The sequence below is a fragment of the Rhinolophus sinicus genome, chromosome 1, assembly GCF_057876585.1.
Source record: "Rhinolophus sinicus isolate RSI-liver-muscle chromosome 1, RSI-T2T, whole genome shotgun sequence".
Lineage (NCBI taxonomy): Eukaryota > Metazoa > Chordata > Mammalia > Chiroptera > Rhinolophidae > Rhinolophus > Rhinolophus sinicus.
The window spans coordinates 135286641-135307132 of NC_142501.1; the positions used below are offsets into that span (position 1 = coordinate 135286641).

Here is a 20492-nt window from a genome sequence, read left to right on the forward strand (position 1 = left end):
CTAGGATTGTGCCTAACACTTGGGGAAGCAAGGGATAGCCCAGTAAGAGATATACAATGAAGACTTGAACACTCTGGGCCTTCTAGGGAAGGAAGCAATCCTTACATCTCCTCAAGAGAACAATATGAAATGATCAAACATGAAGGTTAGACTCATTATGCACACAAACACATGTGGATATGTAGAAACAGCTGTCAATCACATGGCAGCATCTCCTGAAAGTATGTTCCACAGAAGACTGTGTCTGCACAACGTTGCCCTTGGAGTTCTGACAGATCCCACTTTAAACAAACTATTTAATAGCTTTGCTTGACCCCGCACTTCCCCAGTTAACATGATTACTGAAAGCATTGTTCCTGAAGGCATGTCACCGAGAAGCACTAAGAGCAGCACGGCAGGTGTGTGGCACAGAAGAGCGTGATCCCAGTTTCCTCTCCGACCACATCTGCAAACATTCTTCCTCGGGCTCCCTGCCCATAAGCCATGCTGAGCCCCTCGCTGCCCTGCTCTCACACCAGGCCCACCCACCCCTGGCCCTTTGCACGCATTTTTCCTCTTTTTCCATAAGTACCCATCAAATGTCCATTCTCATGGAGACTTGTGCTGGTCATCCTATCTAAAACTGCAAATGCCCTGCCTCTACACAACACTCTTCTTTTTTCCCTTCCCCTGCTTTGTTGATTTTCCTAGCACTTACCATCATCCATCAGCCATTTTACCTACTTCCTTATTACTTTGGTGTCAGTCAATCCAGTAGATTGTGAGCTCCTTAATAGCAGGATTTTTTTTGGCTATTTGGTTCATTGCTATCTTCCCAGAGGCTAGAAAGGTGTCTGGCATTGAGAATGTGCCCACTAATTAGATGAATGAATGAGTGAGTTGGACTGGAACTAGAAACAGGCATAAAGTTATAATTCCAAGAAGCCAAGATGAAATTCGGGTTATAATAACCTGAATTTGGGAGGAATTTGAACCATTTGGGAGGAATTTAAAAGGAGCCATTTTAAAAGACAATAATTTCTTAATTATCATTTCTGAGTCACTTATTATAGGCCAAGCATGACACATGCACTTCATCTACATTATTTCATTTAATTCTCAGAAAAAAATCTGTGAGTTTGGTAAAATCACCACAGTTTTACAGATGAATAGAACAAGGCAGAGAGAAGAGTAGCTTCGTCAAAGCCACACAGCCATTTTGCTGTGCCACTTAATAGAACTGGAATTCCAACCCAGATCTGGGTGTGAAAAGTAGGTGAAAGCTTCATGGAGAAGGCAGTGGAGTTGGGGTGGGGGTAGGGCTCGAAAACTTGACAGGATTGGGGTCGGCAGTGTCAACTCAGAGGTCTTCACAGTCAGAACAAGGCACCAAGGCAGGAATGAACACTGGGATGGTCAGAGGTGACTGAACTTGAGAACAGGGAATTAGCAAGTAGAGCAGGTTGGAGAGATGAAGAGCTGTGTGTCGGAAGTCAGTTATTAGTGGGTAACCGCTTTGAGACTTGGGTATGATATGATAAAGCTTATTTTAAGATGTCTGTGTCCTTGTTCCAGTTCTGGATTTGGGGGTGGGGGGTGGGAAGGGGGCTGAGATTCTGTATTTCTAGCAAGTTCCTGGGTGATGCCTACGCTGATAGGACCACATTTTGAGTAGGAAGGGTTAAAAGGATGGAGAAAGATACATATAATGCATATAACTGAAATTTTTCTCTTTTTTTCACTTATTCAACTCATCCTATGTACTAGTTATTTTTAAAGTGCTTCATATATCTTAACTTATTTAATCCTAATGAATGAAGAATGCAGTGGGTGCTATTGTCCCCATTTTGCAGAATGGAAAACTTTCCAGATCATACAGCTAGTAAGTGTTAGATCTGCATTCCAATCCAGTTTGTAGTTTTGGGTTCCAGTTTCATTCTACATACTTGCTCTTAATCACCGCTCTACACTGCTGGGTTGAATATAGAGAATGGGAAGGCAAAATAAAAGATAAATCCTGGGCTTGAAGGCTGCCTGACTAAAAATAAGAGGAAAAGGTGGGGTAATAGTAACTGAAATCTTTTCCGTTAGAAATAGAAACTGATTTATAGAAAAGCAATTATCTTTTGCTTTTCTTTAAAAAGGAAAAATGTGAAAATGTAAAAGGAAGAAGATAATGTTGTGGAAACTGTTAATATATTCAGGTCATCCTAATAAGATATAGTGTTGAGGGTTAGAGGGAGGACAGTATTTATAAAGCTGATTAATGTCTTAATGCTGATCAGTGTTATAATCAAATTTAAATTGTGTTTATTCATCTACCAATTAAAATTGAACTTACTGTGATAAAATTTTTCTCAAGACAAATTTATGAAATAAAAATTTTGCTTTTTCTTTTCTGAATGATTTCTTTCGTGACAGGTGAAGAAAGTTATTGTATATTTAGGTAGAGACAAAACAATGCAGTTGCTAGAAGAACTAGTGAGTGAACTACAGCTGACCGATCCTGTCAGTTCAGGAGTCACTCACATGGATAATCCCCCATATTATCGCATCACTTCCAGCTATAAAATCCCTTCTGTCACCTCAGGTGAGATGTTATATAAAACTGATTACTTTGTCTCAAAAGTGAAGCTTTACCTAATTGTGTATTTTAGCAAGCGTTTGCTTTAAACATCATCATCAAGAAAAAAGCAAGCATGAATCATGTATGGTGATTAACTTGACAAGACTTTGTAATCCCTCATAGGAGTAAAGAAATTTGACAGTGTACTTAATATTATAGAGGGAAACATTTATATACTTATTCAGAGTGGGAATATCCTTATATAACTAATGCATTTTTTAATGAATATAATTAGTATGTTAAATATAGAAAACGCTTATTGAAATTACTCTGTAATTTTATATTATTTTAGCATATATTACACATAGTATCCAATTATGTGAGTGTATATACTTATGTGTATACATAAAATTATTACAATATTTTGAGTTGAAGAAACTATGTCCCTGAGGGAATAACTTCCATTGAAAACTGATATAATATCTGGGCTTTGTAGATTAAATTTTTATGAAATACTTTGTCACTCAGTTTATATTAAACGTTTTGGGCATGTTAATAACATCTGTATAATTAGAAATCTTTTTAATTATATCTTTGTAATTTATTTTTTGTTATGTTCTTTATCTCTTAACCTTTTTGTTCTACTTTCTAGGGGATTTCTAATAATACTTCTATTGAATCTTTCATATCTGTGAGAATGATTTTAATTCCAGAGTGTTTTATTATTATTATTATTATTATTATTATTAGAATTTCTTTAGGAATGTTCTCTTCATGTTTCATGGTTGAACTATCTTCTTCTACATCTGATAAAGTTTTCTTTTCCCAGCAAAAGTTCCTGTTTTTTCAGTAGTGCTGTTTGCTTTGATTTGTCTTAGCAAAAGCCTGCCAATTCTAGAAATATTACCATCTGCGACCACATAGATGGGCCTAGAGGGTATTATGCTAAGTGCAGTAAGTCAGACAGAGAAAGACAAATACCATATGATTTTACTTACATGTGGAATCTAAAGAACAAAATAAACAAACAAACAAAACAGAAATAGACTCATAGATATAGAGAACAAACTGATGGTTGCCAGATGGGAGAGCGGTTGGGGGGCTGGGTGAAAAAGGGGAAGAGATTAAGAAGTACAAATTGGTAGTTACAAAATAGTCACAGAATGTAAAGTACATCATAGGGAATATAGTCAATAATATTGTAATAACTATGTATAGGGCCAGGTGACTTATTGGTGGGATCACTTCATAAATTATATTAATGTCCAACCACTATGCTGTACACTTGAAACTAATATAATGTTGAATGTCAACTGTTAACTAAAAAATAAAAAATGAAACAAAAAATAAATTTCTTAAAAATTTTTAAAAGCCTACCAATTCTAGGTCTTTTTTTTTCATAAAGAGTTGATTGGATTTTCTGTATGGAACTTGTTGACTTTGTCATTTGTTGTACGATGATCTCATTGACATAAAAATCTATAGGTCTTTTCTCTTGGACTAATCAATTTCCCAGAGAAAACTCTACGAGTCATATGCCTGAAGTAGAGGGTGTAGGGGTGGGTGTGTGGGCGTGTGTGTGCGCAAATGCACATAATACACACACATACACACACACCAGTCTTCAAGCCCTCTGGTAGCCATATAGATTAAGAAGGTTGCAGGGGATACAATCTCAAATTTTAGTATGTATGTTTTCATTTAATCTCCCTATTCTCAGTGAAGTACCTCCTCCTTCAATTGGACATAGTGTGCCCTAGTTGAGAAATCTGATTTAGTTTCATCAGAAAAGACTTTTGGGAGTGGAGAGAGAGAGAGCTACCCAATTCAAAGAAGCAAAGGGGTAGATCATAGGACCACCTACTTCTGAAATAGATTTTCAACTAATCTTGCCATTTTTAGCACCACTTTCAACCGCTACTTCCAGAGGTACTTGATGCCACTAATTCCTGAACCTTTTGAACTTGCAACAATATAGATATGAAACCTTCTTGGTTTCCCCCACTACCAGCTTAGGTTTCAGCCTTCTTAACACTTATTACTTACTTGTCCATTTGTTTTCCAAGATCCAAAATCTTGTTGCTGTTGTCTCCTTTCCCTCTTGATCATTATGAGTACATTCCTTTCTAAAAATTACTTTGCTCTCATTTTAGTGGAGTTAGGTATCTCTAGTTTGATGTCTTTTGTTCTTACTGCATTATTCCAGGATTTAAATGTACTGTTTTATTTCTGACTACAGGAACTACTTCCAGCAGCAATACAATGATAGCTCCCACAGATGGCAATCCTGATAATAAGCCGATAAAAGAGAGTATTGAAGAGAGGTAAGTACTTCTCGGTTCTTCATTAGCAATTGAGTTTAACACATACTGATTGTCATCAGAATAAATGATAATTTTTGCATTGGAATGTATATTTTATTGTGTTAGAGTTCTAGTGACAAAGTATGTTTCCATTTTGGAAATTCTCCACATGAACTGTTTCATCATTTAAGATGCTAACATGCTAGATTCTTTTACACGCCCTGATGGATGAGTGGGTGGCGTATGGTCAGTCACCTTTTGTGTTGCTTACATTTTTACTTATCTGAATGAACATTTACTCTGTGGGTTTTACGTAAAAGAGGTTTCACCAGAACATTATTACCACAACAGTTTAAGAAAAATCTGCAGGTAGAAATAATTGACTTAAAAGCTTAAGCTTTTGATTTGTAAGGTGGAATTAACATATAGCAGAGTAAACTTTTGTTAATATTTTTTGCATGCTGTGTTCTTTTTTGAGCATAGAAAGTGAGACCTGCAGTACAAATGCCATTTTACTGTGAACTGTGACTAATGACAATGATCATTTTCGTAGCTATGTGCACCTCGACATCTACGGAGGACTAAACAGTCATTTAAATCGTCAACATCACAGACTAGAATCTCGATACAGTAGCAGCTCTGGAGGATCTTATGAAGAAGAAAAAAGTAATAAATTCCAAACGTTTTTTTTTTTAATAACTACAGTGGGCGAGGTGTACTATTTAATTGTATTAATGCTAGTAAATACATTTTTTCCCAATAAATTGTGTTTAAGAAGAGTCTTTAACTGCCACTAGTGGTGTTCCAACATAATCTGAAATGTCTTGATTTTAAGAAGAAACGTTAAGTGGGGGAAATTTGTTTTAAAAGCTCGGTTCCCTATGGATAAATCCAAAGGAACTTAAGAATTGGTTCATAGAAAGCATCATAGAACAGGCGCTGGCAACGGGATGCTTTTTTGAACAGGTTTGCTCTTTCTCCATGCATTCATGTTTTACCAGAAAGTTCTCCCTTGCAATTGCAAAGTGAATAATCTACCCACGTTTGCTCTAATACTGAGGTGGTATAAAATAGAAACACAGGCCTTCGCTTCAGACTTGGAAGGGACCTTGAAGATAATCTGGTCCAATCTCCTCATTTTGCACATGATGGAACTGAGGTCCAGAGAGGTTAAGTGACTTACCCACGTCACACAGAATTCATATTTCCTGATGGCGTTTTTTACTGCACCCTGCAGCCCCACTGCGGTAGAGCAGATTTCCTTTTAAGATGGGTTTGTGTTGGCCCTATCTCAGGAAATTTAGATTTGAGTAACTACCAGAAAGCCCTTGTTACAAGGCAGCTTCACCTATAATGTGGTCTCATGTCTTGGACATCAATTGTGGAATCATAATGAAGTGCTAATGCAGTTTTGCTTTGAGATCTAAAGGATGGAACCTGAATTGATACCTCTTTTTCTCTCTGATTTGCTTAATTTGATAATATTCGTACCCAGGTCTTCCTAGCAAACATATGTCAAAATGATGGGAAATTATTTTTATCACTTTCCAATGCTATATACATAGTCGGTGTCTTACTAGAGTTTGCTTATATTGGCAGAAAGTAGATGGTGTAGAAAATGAGATCATTTTATTTTGATAGGTGATTCAATGCCACTTTATTCTAATTGGCGACTGAAAGTGATGGAGCATAATCAAGGAGAGCCACTGCCCTTCCCACCAGCTGGAGGCTGCTGGTCGCCACTGGTGGATTACTTGCCTGAAACATCATCACCTGGATTACCTCTTCACAGGTGGACTACAGCGTCATTCCTATTTCATACCAGCCAAATTCTGCTTAATCCTTTCAGCTTTCTGTATGCTATCTGACGTCACAGAATAAAAGCAATCTTCTTTCATTAGATACTGCAACACATTAGGTCGATGTGTTTACATTTTCAGGAATCTGAAAACTCAGAATTCTAACTGTTTACCATTAATATTATTAAATCTAATTGTGCTGCTGCTTTTCTGGGTGTCTGGCATAGTTACTTGACCTTTCTGGGACCCAGTTACTACATCTGGAAAAATACTATTTTATGGTAGTAGGCACTATTATTTCGAATTGAGCTAAACTGCATTTTACCTAACAGGATCACAGTAGAACAGTTACTGCATTTCTTTCAGTTTATTCATGTACCAAACATGTACTGAACACCTACTATGTGGCAAGCAGTGTGCTAGGTGTTAGGGTTGCAGATGAAGAAAATATGGCCCTTGACTTCAAGGAGCCCTTAGCAGATATATTTTTTTCTAAAACTATCACTTAATGGTTTCTTCGGCTATATTTCTTTTCTTCTATTTTTCTTGAAAAATTGTATTTTTCCATAAAATACAATCCAAAGTCTTGAAGTAATTTGCATAAGATTTTATCTAGGTTTCCACTAGTAAATAATTAATACTACGCTTATTTGTCATAGGTGTAACATAGCCGTGATCCTTCTGACTGACCTGATCATTGATCATAGTGTGAAGGTGGAATGGGGAAGCTACCTCCATCTTCTTCTTCATGCAATTTTTATAGGTAATAAATATCTAATTCTTTCATTTTATATTTTTATGATAATTTAAAGGCACTGTGGTTTTAATAAAGTTTCTGCGTGTTTCTGTTCCTGTTTTTTTCTATGTTATTTCCATAAAACTTTTTACTATAATACATGTGGTCCAGTGGGGGTGATTCCCAGTCTGTCTTGTAACCATATGCAAGTCAATCCCCATTCCTGTTCCTATCTTATGGTCCCTCCCACATACACACAAACACACATATCCTGTAGCAGGAAAAATTCTGTAGCTGTAGCAAGAATAATTTACCTCTGGGGGTGGAAACTTTCAGGATAAATGGAAAATTGAAATGGGTTGAGTGTTTCCCAAAAGAGTTGAATTGTGGACAGTCTGATTATTACAGCTGAAACTCCATGGTGCCTTCTGCAACAAATGTGGCATCCATCACATCAGCAATACCTTGTATGGTTGTCTCCTTGGTGTCTGGAAGCAAGTCAAGATAGCCTTCTTCTCCTAAGTTTTCCTGATGTGCATACTTACATATGTATTACTTCATTCCTTTGGTAATCAGACATCTACTGACTTTCTATTCGTGCTAGGCACAAAAATGCCCACCTTTTTAAAGTTCATTTACTTGTAGTATTATGTAGCAATTTCTAAGAGATGAGTAAAGTTTAGACATAAAACCCGTTGCAAATTTATCTTGATTGTCCCTAGTACTACAGGACAGTAGGCTATTGTAAAAATGTACACAGACTGTAGGCCAAGAAAACTGTATGTAGTATGTCATCTTCCACAAAATAGTTTACATAACTTCTGCATGTCTTTAAAATATGAGTTTGGTAGCATGGATTCTCATTATTTCTCTTCACTGATGATTATTTTCTACTGTTCCTTTTAGGGTTTGACCACTGCCACCCTGAGGTGTATGAACATTGCAAACGCCTGCTTCTGCACTTATTAATAGTAATGGGATCCAACAGTAACATCCGAACTGTTGCTTCTGTCCTTCTCAGGAACAAGGAGTTTAACGAGCCCAGGGTGCTCACAGTCAAACAAGTTGCACACTTAGATTATACTTTCACAGGTACTTGCTTTAACAGTATAATTTGAAAGTGGAATCATAATTAATGTGCAATCGTGCAGTTGTGAAAATTAAATAAATAAAACTTGAAATACTAGAGTACATTTTTTTAAATGTAATTGACATTATTTATTGACCAGTAAAAGGAATTCAATTTGGAGTATTTGAGTCTGTATTGTCTTTAAGGATCTTTGTAAAAAAATTTAAAGTTCTGAACATGTAAGCTGAAGGTAGAATGAGAGTGCTTAATTTATTAAGCACTAGTTCTGAAAAAGATGTTGAACTTTATTAGAGTCCTTCTAATCCAAAATCTGAAAAATGGACAAAGGAAGAAATTCAGGTTTTTTTTATTCACTTCATTATATTTACTGCATTTAAAATGTTACACATTTTTGAAGTATAGTAAGTTTCAAATTACACATTTTGAAGTAGTGAGGTCCAAATTAAGGAAACTTAATATAAAATTTATTTCACTGTTGGTGTGAATTTTTTTCTTTTCTTTTTTTACTTTGTAAGTTATGTTCACTTCTTTTCTAATAGCCGTAACTTATTCCATTCTTCAGTACCCTCAGGTTAATAATAGATAATTTAGAAAAGTAATTGTTTTGAAAAATTGAAATAAAATTATTTTTCTTCCTAATCGTACAATGTCAGATACGGGGTTAAGGAATTTTAAAGTTGCTTAGTTGAAACCATGTTATTTACTTACTTAATACCCTATAGTTAATTAAAAAAACCCAAACAGTTGTTAGGAAACTTACTCACCTTTTAAAACTATGATTAAAAGATAAATGGAATAAAGTTTACTGCCTTTTTTATGTTAAAGCATCTTATTCAAAATCCATAGTTTGTTGTTTGTTTTTAAGGCCTCTTTTGCCATTTTGTAAATATGGGCATTAGTAATAACCTTTAAAATTATTTAATAATTGACATATGTAAATATTGCAAATAGACTTTGAAATTGCCCTTCTTTAAGTAAAATGAAGCAACAAGTATAGAATCCTTTCCATAAAAAATTGAAAATCAGTTCACATCATAGAAATGTGATTGAGTTAATTAATAAATGTTGAGGAAATACACCAAAATATTGGGAAACTGCCACTTTCGCCTTTCTTCAGCAGATGGCAGCAGAGAACTGCAAAGTAAATCCAAATAGTTAAGTTTTAATATTATAATAGCCCGTGAAACAGTGTAGGGGGTGGAGGCGTGGGGGGCTCACTTGATGTAATTTGGTGCTTATGAGGCTCCAGCAGAAGGAGCACTGATTTGTGTCAGCTAGCACTGACAGAGTCCCTCACATGTCCAATATAACCTGTAAGGGACGATAGTTCAGTTCTTTAAATGTTGTGAGAGATTCTTTTGTTCTGGTATTCATGACAGTCTGTCTCTTTCAGCAGGTGTTAGTGATTTTATACCAGATTACCAGCCCTCCCCTATGACTGACTCAGGGCTTAGCTCAAGTTCTACCTCTTCTAGTATCAGTTTAGGAAATAACAGCGCGGCCATTTCCCATCTGCACACCACTATCCTCAATGAGGTCGACATCTCAGTAGAGCAGGATGGAAAAGTCAAAACCCTCATGGAGTTCATTACCTCAAGGTAATATTTGCCACTCTTACCATTCCAGCGACATACATGTGTTAGGTCGTTCTTTCATTTGTCAGCTACCGCAAACCCTATTTTTTTTCTGAAGTGCCATTGATTTGAAATATGCAGGTTTATATTGTGCAATATTTAGAAAATTATGGTGCCACCAGAGACTCTTCTTTTGCACTCACACCGTTATACCTGAGAAGGACTTTAATTGTGTCTGGATACCAAGTGCCCAAAGAGAATACTGTATTTTCTAAATACTTATTCCACTTTGATTAGCTACTTCACCAATCAGTCAATCATCAAATATTTATTAATGGTCTACTTTTTGTAAGGCACCATAAAAGAAGAAACATAGATGGGGAGAAAAGGGCTGGTGTTCCACAGCAAGAGCAAAATCTCAGGGGTATGAGAAAACAAAGTGTGTTAGGAAGTGGTGAATAATCCAGTCTGGCTGTAATGCTGAGGAAAGAGAGTTTCTAGACAAGAAGGCTTAGGAGAATTCAAACTGGAGGAGCATGACGCCTAGGTCATAGACTATAGATCTCTTATCTTTCAAGAAAGACGTTATTGAAAATCGTTGAGCTGAATGGGGAAGGTAGAAGACAATAATTAAATATGTTGGTAAAATCAGCCTCACAGCAATGTACAGGATGCAAGGGAGTGGAGGCGGCGTTACCACATAAAAGGTTGTCCGAGCACTTTGGGCTTAACCCTTATTAATCAAGCTGGTGGCTTTAAGAATGCAAAGGCAGAGCATCAACAGGACATTATCGTGTTAAACTTTCCCTGTAGTTTTCACTAGTAAATTATTGTCTTTGCATTATAATCTAAATACAGTCTGTCCTCTACAAATTATGTTTTGACCTGTAACCACATAGGCTGTAACTACTATTCTTGTCAATTGGCAAAATTTGTCATCTTTTCCTATTACCTCAGAGAATTTGACTGTAATGATGGAAGACTGAAATTATATGTAACCTGGATATTCCCTTACCTGCTATAACTCATTATTTATCCATGTACAAATAATAAGGGTAGGTGTGTGACTGTGTGACGTGCTGTTTGATTTATTCAACTACTATCCTTTCTAATTGCAAAGGTGCATCTTAGGCTAGTGTGAGTAAAACAGTGAATATATGCTAGAAACCAAGGGAATCATATCTGTTCTCTGTTTGCAGAAAAAGAGGGCCCCTTTGGAACCATGAGGATGTTTCTGCCAAGAATCCTAGCATAAAGAGTGCTGAGCAGTTAACTACATTTTTGAAACATGTGGTTTCTGTTTTTAAGCAGTCAAGCTCAGGTATCTTTCAATAAATATTTCAGATAATATTTACTTTCCATGAGATATTTTAATATGTAGAAATGTTTAGCAAAAAAAATGGTTTGTTTTTGCTGATAATCTTTAGCAAAAAAGAAAAAGTTGGCAGTCGGTATGTCTAAAATGAAAAGTTTTAGACAGGTTTCCTTTTTTTAAACTTGTAAGTGATAATACAGAGGGTGCCAAAAAAATTATACACAGTTTAAGAAAGGAAAAAACTATTGCAATTGTAATACTCAATATATACCAATGACAAAAGATGAATACAAGTCACGTTTGACTTCTGCAATTAAAAGACGTGCTCAAAGTGGTTACCATCAGCGTCCAGACACTTCTGATTACGGCAAACTACTGCTTGAGCAACGTTGACCAAAGTGTCCACTTGTATACATTTTTTTGGCACCCTCAGTAGGTTTGTTTTGTTTGAAAAAAAAATTAAGTTATTACTTAAAAATAAGAAAGCAGCTAGTGACATTCTGGTGTTCTTAGTTTTATATATGATGGTATCATAAAATGACAATACAACTGTGTAAAATGAAAAAATTACATTAAAGAACATATGTAGAGGTGACAAACTTAAAAATTCTTTTTAGACAGGTATAGCCTAGCCTTCTGTGATTTAAAATTTAACCATTCTGAAAATTGTAGTAAAAATGTATGTGTCTAAAGCATTGGTTCTTAGCTAGGGGTAGTTTTGCCCCTCAGGATGTTTGACAATGTGTGGACACATTTGTGTCACAATTGGGGGGCAGGGGCAAGTGGTTAATAGTGGTATATAGTTGGGGAGAGGCCAGGGACGCTGCTGAACATGTATACTGCACAGGACAGCCCTCACAGCAGAGCATGATCTGGCTAAAGTAATCTCAAGGATTACTTCCCTGGAGATAAGAATAAAGAATTGTCTAAAATGCAGATCGCGTTCAATGAAAAGAATAAGCATTGACTCATAACATTTGAGTGCCTACCTAGTTTTGTAGGTACTGTGCTGGGCACTGGGTTTTAAATGGTTAGCCTCTGCTTGTAACCCCTAGATTCAGAAAAATAAGAACCATCTGTTATTTCCTCTTTTTTTCACAGAAGGAGTTCATTTGGAACATCATCTTAGTGAGGTTGCCCTGCAAACAGCACTTTCTTGTTCTTCTCGGCACTATGCCGGGAGATCCTTTCAGATTTTCAGGGCCCTAAAGCAGCCTCTTTCTGCAACTACACTTTCCGATGTTCTCTCCAGACTTGTGGAAACTGTAGGGGACCCAGGAGAAGATGCACAGGTATTTCATTAAATTACCTCAGCAGTTATTGAGCATCTACTTGTAGTCAGGGACTTAGTGTTCAATGTAGGTTGTTATAAGTAGAGCAAGATCATGGTCATGTAGGATTATTTATGTCAGCTATGAACAAGCAGGCAAAGAATTAAAGTTTTTAAATTAATATTTAATAACATATTAATCAAATGAAATAGTGACTACTAGAGAAAGCTTTACATTTACACACACACACACACACACACACACACACACACAGAGCCCTGGATATTATCCGGGGATGACCACAAAGTAAAAGAGATAAGAAGGTAAATTTAAATGTAAAATAGAATATTGAATTTCATTTTCTAAGATAAATTAAGTGAAATGTTGCAGTAGAAAACTTAACTCTGTACAGATGAATGATTTTATTGACACTGTTACAGACACTGGACATACAGCAGTGGATAAGACAAAGTTTCTGGGATTCTGGCGCTCACATTGTGTTGGGGAAGTAAGCCTTAATCCACCAGTAATATATAACACAATTTTACTTAGAGATAAATGCTGTGAAAATATTAAGGTAGAGTAACGGGTTCAAGAATGATGGGAAAGAAGGAGTAGTTTTATATGTGATCTTCAGAGAAGGTGATTTTTGAACACATACCTAAGTGACTCCTGTGAGATTCTGGGGAAGAACATTTTCGGCAAAGGGACATGTACTAACAAGTACAAAGGCCCTGAGACAGAAGCAATAGGCTTTTTCAAGGAAAATCAGGCAAACTGCTGTGTCTAGAGTATATTGGATGGAGGTATCATAGGCAGGAGATTGATGAGGTATGCAGGCCTAGATCGTGTGAGATTTAGTAGGCTCTGGTGAGAGGTGGGGTTTTACTCTGAATTGATCGGGAACCACCCAAAGGGTTTGAGAGGAGAGTGATAGGTACAATTTGCTTTTCAAAAGTTCACTCTGGTAGGTCGGGTGGAGTTCTTAGGAGGGCAAGAGTGAAAGCAAAGTGGTGTCAGTTTAGAGGTGATTGTAAGAGTTCTGATTGAAATGGTGGTAGCTTAGGTTAAGGGAAGCTATGGAGACAAGAGAAAGAGGATCAGATTTAGGATATATTTTTAAAATAATATTTTTCAAGACTTACTGATAGATTCGGTTTAGATGTGAGAGAAAGAAATGAGGATGGCTCCCAGATTTCTGGCCTAAGCAATTTTGGGTGACTTGTGGTGCCATTATAATCAATTTATACCATTAGTTTGATGAGTTTTCATCAGCAAGATCTTGTTGCTCAAGAGTTTAATCATTTTGTAATGTTAATGTGGAGTGTGTTCTATTTTTAAATCTCATCAGGAAGTCCATTGCAATTTCTTTTTTCCACAGCATAATTAATTAAAGTCTGCCCTTTTTTCCTAGGGATTTGTGATTGAGCTTCTTCTCACATTGGAATCGGCAATTGATACTTTGGCTGAAACCATGAAGCATTATGATCTTCTTTCTGCCCTTTCTCAGTAAGAATTTAAACCAGGCCATCTGTAGATTTGTATATTGAACTTCAGTAGCTAAATATGTATAACTATACCATTATATGATTCTTATACTGGTAGTGACAATGGTACCAAGGAGATCAGATGAGTTACCAGTGGAAAAATGAACCTCAGACAGTGAGGACATGTGAAAAGTCACAGAGCTAAGAAGTGGCAGTGCTGTTCCTCTAATGTCTTGGCCAGAGATGTGCTACTCGGGCCACACTCAACATCCCATTGTCCCCCCAGCAGGCCAGGTCCCTCAGGACTCACACCTTCCACATACGTTCCTTCTCCCTGGAGCTGCCTCCCTCCCACTTTCTCTTCCTTGGCAAACCCTGAATGACTTATCTTTGAAGTCCAAACTCAAATATCCCCTCCTAGCTAAGCTTTTCTAACTCCCCCAGGGAAGTGCTAATTGTTACGTCCTTGGGTTCTCACAGTGTTTTCTTTATATTTTAATAATATCAATTAACAAGCTATAAATGTATCTATTTATGGACCACTCTCCCCCAGTAGATTTTATCTAATATTCCTCTAAATTGGCATTCTGGAACATATAGAAAATATTCTTAAGTATTTTTCAGTCAATGATAATTGGATGTGTGGGAGAAGGACAAATCAAAACTTTCTGATCTTGGTTCTTTTGGAAAGTGCGCATTGACTGAAATAGGGCCATTGGGACCATTGAGTTTGGGGATAAGACGGATGAGGTCTGCTTTGGACGTAATGTTTGCTAAATCCCAGAGCTGAGTTATCCGTGATTAGTATAACAGCATTTTCGCTTCTAGTCAAGCCTCATCCAACTCAAAAGAAATACATCGCCACAGGAGAAGATCCTGCTGTACATTCTGTTTAGTACATAGTACGGAGGAAAGAACTCAAACTTGATTAAGCAGTCAGATAAACTTAAAGATTAAAGCAGTCAGATAAACTTACTTCCTAGTAACAGCTATCACTTTTCAGTGTTTTCAAGAGTAAAATTAATGTGGCAAAACAAGGGATTGTGCACGCATTCATCTTATCTTTTCTTTTTTAAAGAACCTCATACCATGATCCTATAATGGGAAACAAGTATGCAGCTAACAGGAAAAGCACTGGACAACTCAATCTAAGCACAAGTCCCATTAATAGTAGTTATTTGGGATATAACAGTAATGCAAGAAGTAACTCTTTGAGATTAAGTTTAATTGCTGACCGAAGAGGTGACCGGCGGCGGAGTAACACACTGGATATAATGGATGGACGGATGAACCATAGCAGTAGTTTAGCAAGGACTAGAAGCCTTTCCTCTCTAAGAGAGAAAGCGTTGTATGATGTGCAGCCCACTACTGAGCCTGCCAACTTGATGGCCACCATTTTTTGGATAGCAGCATCTTTATTGGAATCAGATTATGAATACGAATACCTCCTGGCTCTCAGGCTTCTCAACAAACTGCTTATCCATTTGCCTTTGGATAAATCAGAGAGTCGAGAGAAGATTGAAAATGTACAAAGCAAACTGAAATGGAATAACTTTCCAGGCCTTCAGCAGCTCTTCCTTAAGGGTTTTACCTCAGTATCCACACAAGAAATGACCGTGCATCTCCTCAGTAAACTCATTGCTGTCTCCAAACACACACTGGTGGATCCTTCCCAGTTGTCAGGTGATGTTAATAGAATTGCTCCTACTCTTTGCTTTTGAATGTAGTTGCATGTAAACTAATCATTTGTTTGGAAATCGAATATCTGCTTTTCCGCAGTTACCATTTTTTAAATATGTGAGATAGCTTAAAATCTTTGGTAAAAACAAAAACAGAATTCAGAAAATCAAGCACTGCAGAAAATAAAAAGAAAATGGTTTCTGTGAACCATTAAAAATAAATACCTTTAACTTTTAAAATGATGTGCAATAAAATTGGTTATTGTTTCCTTTTTTTTTTTTTTTGATAGGCTTTCCTCTTAACATCCTTTGCTTATTGCCTCACTTAATCCAGCATTTTGACAGCCCAACTCAGTTTTGCAAAGAAACAGCTAGCCGAATAGCAAAGGTAAGCATATATTATGCTGAATGATAACACTAAAGGGAAATTTTTCTGGAGTTTATCTTAAGAGTGGGGCAGGGCGGGGGGGGGGGGGGTTACTGTCACTTCTTTTGTCAATTTCACAGCTAAATTTTTATTCTTTTTATGCATATAAAGGAGTCATGCAGTAATGATGTAAGTTACAACTGCTCAAATGACAGTGAATAAAATTATTTCATTAGAGTAACACTCCTCTGAGTCTGAGTCTTTTTCTGCTCCACTTCCCTACTTTATTCTCTACCTTTCTGGCAGTTTCTAATTTGTTCATTTGTTCACTAGCAAATATTTACTGATCAGTGGGTTAGGTACTGGAAATACAATGACAATCAAAGTAGATGGAATACCTACTCTTGTGGGCCTTATGGGGGGATGCAATCCAGGAAATAGACAGTTACCGAAGCATCTGATAAGTACAATGGAGGGCAGAGTATTTTAGGGGGTCCCTAAAGCAGAAGTCTTCTCTAGGAAGTCACATCTAGGCTGATATTGAAGGTTTAGGAATAACCAAGGTAAGTTTGCTGGGTAAGAAACAGAGCAGGGCCAAGGGTAGACGTTTTCTAGGTAGAAGCAATTGCATGTGCAAAAGCCCTGAGGAAGAAGAGGGCATAATATAGTTTGGGATTCTGAAAGTTCTCTCTTCCTTTGCCTTTTTAATACTCGCTTCATCTCTCTCTCTGCCTCATTCATTCTTTTGTTTTCCTTATTTGGTTCTTTCTCTCCCATTGAACAGTTCTGAAACAGGAATGTAGCTATTTTTAAATCATCTGTTGACATTTGTTTAAAAGCATAACTCTTGAGCTTAATTTTAATATGATTTTGAAGTTTTATATTTTTAATTTCCTCTGAAGAACAACAAAGATCAAACTCTCTTCTGCTTAAACTTAATTCTTCGTTAAATTTTTTTGGTCAGCTTCAGTCTTGGAAATAAGGCTTTTCACAGACTGAAAATGTAGAACAGTTGCAAGAAGGAGTTATATAAATGTGTAAGTAATATACGTACAACAGGAAATTAGGTGAACTGGGGGAGGTGAATGAATAGCAATATCAGTGAGAAAACGATCTACCACTGGGAGAAAAATCAGAGAAGTCTGCAGCAGAAGGGAACAAGCAAGTATAATTCTCTGGAAGAACTTTATATTTTATATAAGGAATTTTTTTTTTTAAACTGAGATTCAGTTAACAAGTAGCACAGCAGCAAATGGAAAGAGCAAGCATGCATAAAGCCAAAAAAACCAAGCAAACAAACAAACGAAAAAAACACCCGCCTCTCTAAAGCCCAAATGTCAACACTGGTAAGTTCGAATTTATCTCTAGGTGCCGATGTAGTGAAAGATACTACCCACACAAGTAATCACACTAACAGTTAACAAGAGTAAGAACATTTTCATTATCTTAATAGATAATTAATAAATGACCAGAAAATACGTGATAAAATAATGCTGTTAAATCCATCTCTTAATTAAATTTCTAAATAAATTAGATATGGGGAGATCTTTAACACAATCACTTTAAAAGCATGTATTTAAAAAGAGTCATTATTATAGTTAATGGAAACATATCTCAGTTTTGAAAATGATTATTTGATTGTACACCTGAAATCTATGTAACTTTACTAACAATTGTCACCCCAATAAACTTTAATTAAAAAAAAAAAAAAATGATTATTTGCCTAAAACAACCCAACAACATGTATTTCCATTAGTGAGGTCTAAAAGTGATATAAAATGAATAATTTATTAAAATAACTTTCAATTTTTTATTCTAGTGACACATTAGAAAATGTAAACAAGGATTTTTTTTTTTTTCCTACATGAAAGAAAATATTAGGGAAAAAAATACATTGGCCTTCTTTGGGATTTCAAGAAAATAAAAAGCATTTGTCCCCTAATAGGAAAGGTAGAAGCTTTTAAGAGTATCGGCTGCAATGCTCTGAGTAAGTCCCTGCTAAGTGCTGGGTAAATGGGGACCGCTGAGGGACAAGGCCTCTGAGTAGCAAGCCTCTTCTGCCATAACTGAGGCAAAGAACAGGACATTCCAAATATCTTTTTTGTTTTTAAGAAATCAAATATATGGCTTTCTGTGAGTCATAAATTATTTTTCAAGTCTGTTTTCTTCCTGTTGATCAACACACAGAGGTTCCATCTTAAGTTTTCAGCAGGCTGCAGGATGAGAATTAAATTGGTTTCTTAATTATTCCCTCACTTAAACTGTTGAGTAATTTTCTACCATTATGTGCTTCCTCATTAGGCATCTATCTCTGGTACAACTATTTGTACCTTTGGAGACCATAGAATTTCAAAATGAGGCAACACTAAGGAAAAATATAGTCCTTTTTAGCTATTCATCACAGCAAAAACAGTATACTAAAAACATTTGTTGTAAGGCATTCTTTTTGGAATTCTTTTAAATTCTTTAAACCTGGTAATTCAAAAATTCCAAAATTAAATCTAAGCCCTTTATTATAAAATTGCACAACATATATTCTAAAAACCTTTCTTTTTCTTTTTAAAAATAGTTTTTAAAAAAATCATTCTTTAAAAATATATATTCTTTAAGAATACAAGAATTTTATAGAATATCTTATTCTTCAGGAAAATTCTTTAAACTATAAAAGCTTTTCCTGAAAGATAAATTGTTATGAAATTATAAAATTGAGATTTTTAAAAAATAATAGTACAATAACGTATTATGTTTTGAAATACAAATAAGAAATATCAACTAACATTTTTTTCTCCCTGGTGTCTGTTTTTTGGGTAAAAAAGGCTAGTGCATAAAACCAGATGCTTTTAATGATTTTTTAAAATAACTTACAAAGTACTGTGTTAGTCTCTGCAGTCTTGTATCCCTTCATATCTCAGGGCTATCCTGTGATAATGTCCACCTGATGAATTACAATAAATCAGGGTCATCTGGAAGTTGAAATTACAGTATATGTATTTTAAAAGGTAGTACTCTACTTTCTTTACTCAATGCTTTAGGCAGTATGTGAAAATACATACATATGTACATACATCAATAAGATGGAAGAATGAGGAAAATGGAAAAAAGGAAAACTAAAAGAAATTTCAATGAGGCTAGCCTTTTGCAGTAGGCAGAGATAAAAGACTGGCATGGCTCCTTGATAGTTCTGCGTTGTTCAGATGTCCCCCAGAGAGGATAAGGAACATCCTCACCTATAACTCGGGAAACAGACAGACTAAGAAGGTGCACTTAGTAAGGGAGATCCTCCCAAACACTCCTTGATTCAGATTCCATAGCACTGGACAAAACAAACTTTAGGAAGTCAGCACACTTTGAAGTGGCCTTTAAATGATTGGTCAAGGACCTTAAGAGCTTTTAGGTGACTTCCTGAAGAGCAGTTTTGGGTCCACCTGTCGACTGCCACTCATTGGAGATGCAGGACTCAGTTTTACCAGAGTCCAATGAAGTCCTTTGAAGATATCCCACACACTGCGGCTCTGCAAGGGACTGCTCTACTGAGACCCCGGACAGCTTGAGACTAAAGCACGTCTTCTTTGGCGCAGCAGCTCTGCACCTCCTTGACAGTTCCCGGGCTGAGCCTGCCTATTTAGTTACTTATGCACAAACCATGTGTAGATTTTAGAAAACAAAACTCCTTTTTTTTTTTACTCAGTTTTTTTTGTTTTTTGAGATTTTATTGGGGAAGGGGAACAGGACTTTATTGGGGAACAGTGTGTACTTCCAGGACTTTTTTTTCCAAGTCAAGTTGTTGTCCTTTCAGTCTTACTTGTGGAGGGTGCCGTTCAGCTTCAAGTTGTTGTCCTTTCAGTCTTAGTTGTGGAGGGTGCAGCTCAGCTCCAGGTCCAGTGGCCGTTGCTAGTTGCAGGGGGTGCAGCCCACCATCCCTTGTGGGAGTCAAACCAGCAACCTTGTGGTTGAGAGGACGCGCTCCAACCAACTGAGCCATCCGGGAGGTAGCTCAGCTCAAGGTGCCGTGTTCAATCTTAGTTGCAGGGGGTGCTGCCCACCATCCCTTGCGGGACTCGAGGAATTGAACTGGCAGCCTTGTGGATGACAGCCCACTGGCTCATATGGGAATCGAACTGGCAGCCTTCGGAGTTAGGAGCATGGAGCTCTAACCGCCTGAGCCACCGGGCCGGGCCGGCCCCCCAAAACAAAACTCTTTTTACGAAACAGTTACAAAAGGATATATGAGTATGGGGCTTACCAAACCGTGTATGGGTTTTTTACCAAAGACAGTTTTACAGAGCATCGGACTGAAAAAGCCATAGTATTTAACAGCCACAGCAA

At 36.7% G+C, this 20492-nt stretch overlaps 1 protein-coding gene across 13 annotated transcripts in view; it reads left to right on the forward strand.

Annotated features, from left to right (window-relative positions):
• The window catches only part of FRYL (FRY like transcription coactivator), a 241156-nt gene that overhangs the window by 179588 nt on the left and 41076 nt on the right, over positions 1 to 20492 (forward strand). For 9 of the 13 annotated variants that reach the window (XM_074324663.2, XM_019741013.3, XM_019741016.3 and 6 more), the window contains 12 exons: positions 2401 to 2569; positions 4785 to 4869; positions 5402 to 5514; positions 6490 to 6640; positions 7307 to 7410; positions 8290 to 8475; positions 9867 to 10071; positions 11247 to 11368; positions 12464 to 12654; positions 14048 to 14142; positions 15199 to 15803; positions 16090 to 16187. In XM_074324663.2, the coding sequence (XP_074180764.2) occupies positions 2401 to 2569; positions 4785 to 4869; positions 5402 to 5514; positions 6490 to 6640; positions 7307 to 7410; positions 8290 to 8475; positions 9867 to 10071; positions 11247 to 11368; positions 12464 to 12654; positions 14048 to 14142; positions 15199 to 15803; positions 16090 to 16187 (2124 nt within the window). The remainder of the gene's footprint in view (positions 1 to 2400; positions 2570 to 4784; positions 4870 to 5401; positions 5515 to 6489; positions 6641 to 7306; positions 7411 to 8289; positions 8476 to 9866; positions 10072 to 11246; positions 11369 to 12463; positions 12655 to 14047; positions 14143 to 15198; positions 15804 to 16089; positions 16188 to 20492) is intronic. The other 4 variants (XM_074324657.2, XM_074324664.2, XM_074324655.2 and 1 more) reach the window with 3 other exon arrangements.